A 3,956-nucleotide genomic window follows, 5' to 3' on the forward strand; every position below is an offset into this window, starting at 1 on the left:
GTCATGAGTCTAATATCTTCCTATTACAGCTGGGAAAATTGAGAAGATGACATTTAATACGTCTGGGGATTAAAGGTGATTACCCTGAAGTGAGTGATATGAGGCTTTGAGATAGCAAGGGTTGTGACCATAAACTACAATCATTTGAGTACTGAATATAATCTCTTTTGCCTCTGCTGTTATCTTTTTTTCTCATCTTTCATAGAATAAAGACTGAAACTCTCTTAAAAAATCATTTACCTATTTCTCACATACCCTTGGTGGTTAAAAGCAGAGCCTTGGGTGATGAAAAGAAATAATAAATGATTGTATGAAGTATTGTTCCATATTTTGTTCATTTTTATTTTAAACAATGAAATAGTTATGCAAAGCCACAGGCCTCAGGTCACTCTATCTCATTTCTCAGCATCCTTGAAAAAAGCATTGTGGGAAAATCCCATACTTAAATCTAGGAGACTTGGAGCTGTTGGAACTAACTGAGGGTTGGTCACCTTCTGAATCTGAGTTTCCCTGATTGTCATAGGAGGACATTGGACACTTCAGAGGAATAGAAAACTGGATTCCTCATGCATGGGAGAGAAAAGGAGACTTTTCATCCATGTTGAAAAGGAGATAATGAATACTTATTTCTTAGTGTGTGTGTGCCCGTGTGTGTGTGGATCTGTGCAGATATGCACATATTTAAGGCGAGGATGAAGACTGGCTGGGGAATGATATGAAATAAAGTGCATTTCCACTTTTAAAATTATTAATGAAATAATGTAGACCTGTCTTCAAAATTATCAAACATTACTGTAGTTCCTACAACTTAGAATGGAGCTCTCTCCCTCTGCATTCCAGGGGCGTATAAGCTCTGAGCCTCACCATAAACTTTTTTTCAGTTGATTCTATGCAAAAACACTAGAGAAAATTGAAGTTTTAGGCAGACCAGCAGAGATCAAGTTTTGACACAGTCTAGATTTTTTGTTTCCTTTTGAGGATGGTAAGGGTGGCCAGGGAAGGGAGGATTGCTAAATATGCAGCGATCCTCTGCCTGCTTTATCATATACTCTAAGTAAACTGGCTTAAATCCCAGCCTGTCTTTCCTTTTGCATTGGCTCCTCTTTGCAATATGAAAGTTATGAATATAAATTAGAAAATAAGCAAGTATTATATGAGAACATATTTATTGGCTGAATAATAAAACTTAGTTAAGGAGTTATGAGAATTAGAATTCCCTCTACTCGAAGTACAAGTTTTCAATAAGCAAACAGAAGCAAAACCCCCAAATTAGAAAAAATACACTGGTAACCTAAATCCCAGGCTTTTGGAGGTGTGTCAAGACGATCTACCTACTTCTCTGTAATGGACTGCCATGCTGATGACACACGCATACAGTGAGAGACATGGCAAATTGGCAGATCACAGGAGTTCATGACCACCACAAAGGTTAGGCTTCTTACATGTGGCTCCTTTAACTTAAACACATACCCACAGAGGCACCGCAGACATCTCCCTGCAAAAGATGATTTGCATATAGTTTCTAGCCAATAATCTTTTAAAAAACACCCCCAAAATCCAAAAGAAAAAAGAAGACAAAGAAAAACAAAACCGTGGAGACCATGGTTAATAAATAAGAAGGAAAAGGAGAAGAAACAAGCTTCCATCCTCTGGCAGGCATGCTGAGCAGCACCTCTGACCTCATCTGAAAAACAGGCAATGTTGACAGCTTTCAGAGCCCAGGAGAGAAGGCTGAAAGGAGCTGTGCACAAGCTCCCTGGGCATCTTCACTTAATCTCCAGGATGGGGAACTTTAATCAGTCCTTACTGCATAAACTGTGTCCTTTTAGATGTGGCTGAAACAGGTGTCTCTGCAGAGTCTATAAAGCCCTTCTGGGAAAGGCAGGAGGCATGGCTTTAAATTGTCCTTTCCAGGTGACAAACCAGTAACAATCACATAAATAGTGTACAAAACTAAAACCACTCAACTCTCACTTTTTTCCATTTTCAGGATCATTCTCCGAGTGCAAATCAGGTTATAAAAAATAGTAAGTATAAGGGGAAAGTTAGCCCTGGCTCTGTCCCCCATCCTCCACCAGGAGGACTGACTTGATGCCCTCTCCCGGGCAGTTTGCCCCTTCACCTACACTTTAAGATAATCGTTCTTCAGCCGACCTAGTCGGGTCCCATGGCTCCTGATGGTGAGGGCCAGCAGCTCATATTTGTCCCTGAGCCCCACGGAGATGTCCAGCGTTTCCTTCAGCAGGGACCTGGTGTGGACCAGCATCCCCAAGAAGTCCTCGTTGAGCCTGCTCTCTTGCCGGCTGTCTTGCTCCTGGCCCTGCTTAAACTTGCTTTCCAGCTCAGTGAGGGACTTGTCCGAATTGGAGTAGGCATCCCCGATCTGGTGGGACTCCCGCCGCAGGTACTTGCCATAGCTCTCCTCCCCGTCCAGGTCGTAGGAGATGCTCTTACTGATGCCCTCCAGCACGCGCCCCGCGTCCTCCACCTGGCGGCCCAACACGGTGAACTCCTCCCGCAGGGTGAGGCTTAGCAGAGTGCTGGCCGAGCTCCCCTCCCCCTGGGAGCAGCGCCGGTGGTCACTCACCCTGAAGAGCAGCTGGCACTTCTCGGGGTCGTCGTTCTCCTCGTAGTCCCCGTCCGGCACAAAGTAGTGGTGCAGGGTCCCATTGGACATCTCTGGGTAGAGAGGACCGTCGAAATAGCCCTGACACAGGTGGCAGAGAAAACCCATCCAGAGAAACTTCAGGAACACCATCCTGGATATTCAGGATGACCGGGGACCCCTGGAGAAGACTTTTCGCCCAGACGCAAGGAAGGGGAGGGGGTCCCCCTGGGAGTCAGTGCCTCCCTGCAACGGCGTCAGCCTCAGTCCCAGTCGCCTTGCTGCACCCTGACCCCCCCTCCCCAGCTGGCTTCATGTGGCTGCGCAGCAGAGCCTGGGTAGCCCACCCCGCAGCCAGCAGCCCAGGATGCACCCTCGCTCTGAGCTCCTGCGCTCGCTCTGGTGGTTGGAACTCAGCCGGCTGTTTCCTGGCAGGATGCCGGCACGATGGGGAACCCCTCCTCCAGGGTTCTGGCTGGATGCTGGCTGGCTCCGTTGCCCCACTCTGGCTCTCCGAGGTCCCTCTTGCTCCTTGGGAAATGGAGCCTGTAGCTGGAGAGAAAGGCTCTTGCCCTCTGATACGATTTCTACTCCTGGACTGGGTGGGAATGCGGAGATTTTCCTTTGGCTAATGATATCCTGAGGATCTTTCTGCTCTCAAATTACAGCTGGTTTCGTCACTTGGAAGCCAGGGAACAAGTTTGGAAAGAAACCTCTCACCAGGTCTCTGCTATTAAAGGTACAGGGTCTCTTTTTGAGGATTGGCAGGGAGACCCTGGAAAACAGAATTTAAACTGAAGGAACAAATGGGAAGAGGATTAGCTGAATTCCCATAACAGAAAGGCTGTTTAACTATTAACTATTGGGAGGAAGGGTAATTACCCTGGAGAAATGCCCCATCACAATTTTAAATAAGTGTCAGTTAGATTGGATTCTGTGAGTATGTCCTATTTTTATCACTAAAAAGTTTATGACTTTGAAGACAAATTTGCAATGTATGAAAGGCAGTTTTGTTTGGAAATGGTTAATTAAAATGTGCAATAACAATACTTTGGAAGAAACAAGAATATACAAAACTGATTAATGTGTTGTTGCTAGTATGTATAGGAACAAAAGCTGAGAAATGGACTTTTGCCAGTTTAGCAAGTCAGTGGACAACTGAGATAATTGTTTAATTTCATGAAAGCCCATCCTTGCTAAGCTCCTTCCTTGCATCTTTAACCTAACACCTTTACAGCTATTGCCTCTTTTGGGACATTTAAAATTTTTTTGAAAAATAGGGGATTGGTACTGTTATCCTCATTTTCTGTATGGAGAATCCAAGGGATAGAAGATTAAACAAATTATTTAT

General features: G+C 45.0%; 1 protein-coding gene across 1 annotated transcript; it reads right to left on the bottom strand.

Moving 5' to 3' along the window:
* Positions 1-1,149: 1,149 nt before the first annotated feature.
* FIBIN (fin bud initiation factor homolog) lies at positions 1,150-3,248 on the bottom strand. Its single transcript, XM_005890662.3, has one exon. The coding sequence runs from the start codon at positions 2,756-2,758 to the stop codon at positions 2,123-2,125; it is 636 nt and encodes a 211-aa protein (XP_005890724.1). The 5' UTR covers positions 2,759-3,248; the 3' UTR covers positions 1,150-2,122.
* Positions 3,249-3,956: the final 708 nt, after the last annotated feature.

The sequence above is a fragment of the Bos mutus genome, chromosome 15, assembly GCF_027580195.1.
Source record: "Bos mutus isolate GX-2022 chromosome 15, NWIPB_WYAK_1.1, whole genome shotgun sequence".
Lineage (NCBI taxonomy): Eukaryota > Metazoa > Chordata > Mammalia > Artiodactyla > Bovidae > Bos > Bos mutus.

Coding starts and splice junctions, on each gene's coding strand:
- FIBIN (XM_005890662.3), bottom strand. CDS start 2,758: ATGGTGTTCCTGAAGTTTCTCTGGATGGGTTTTCTCTGCCACCTGTGT.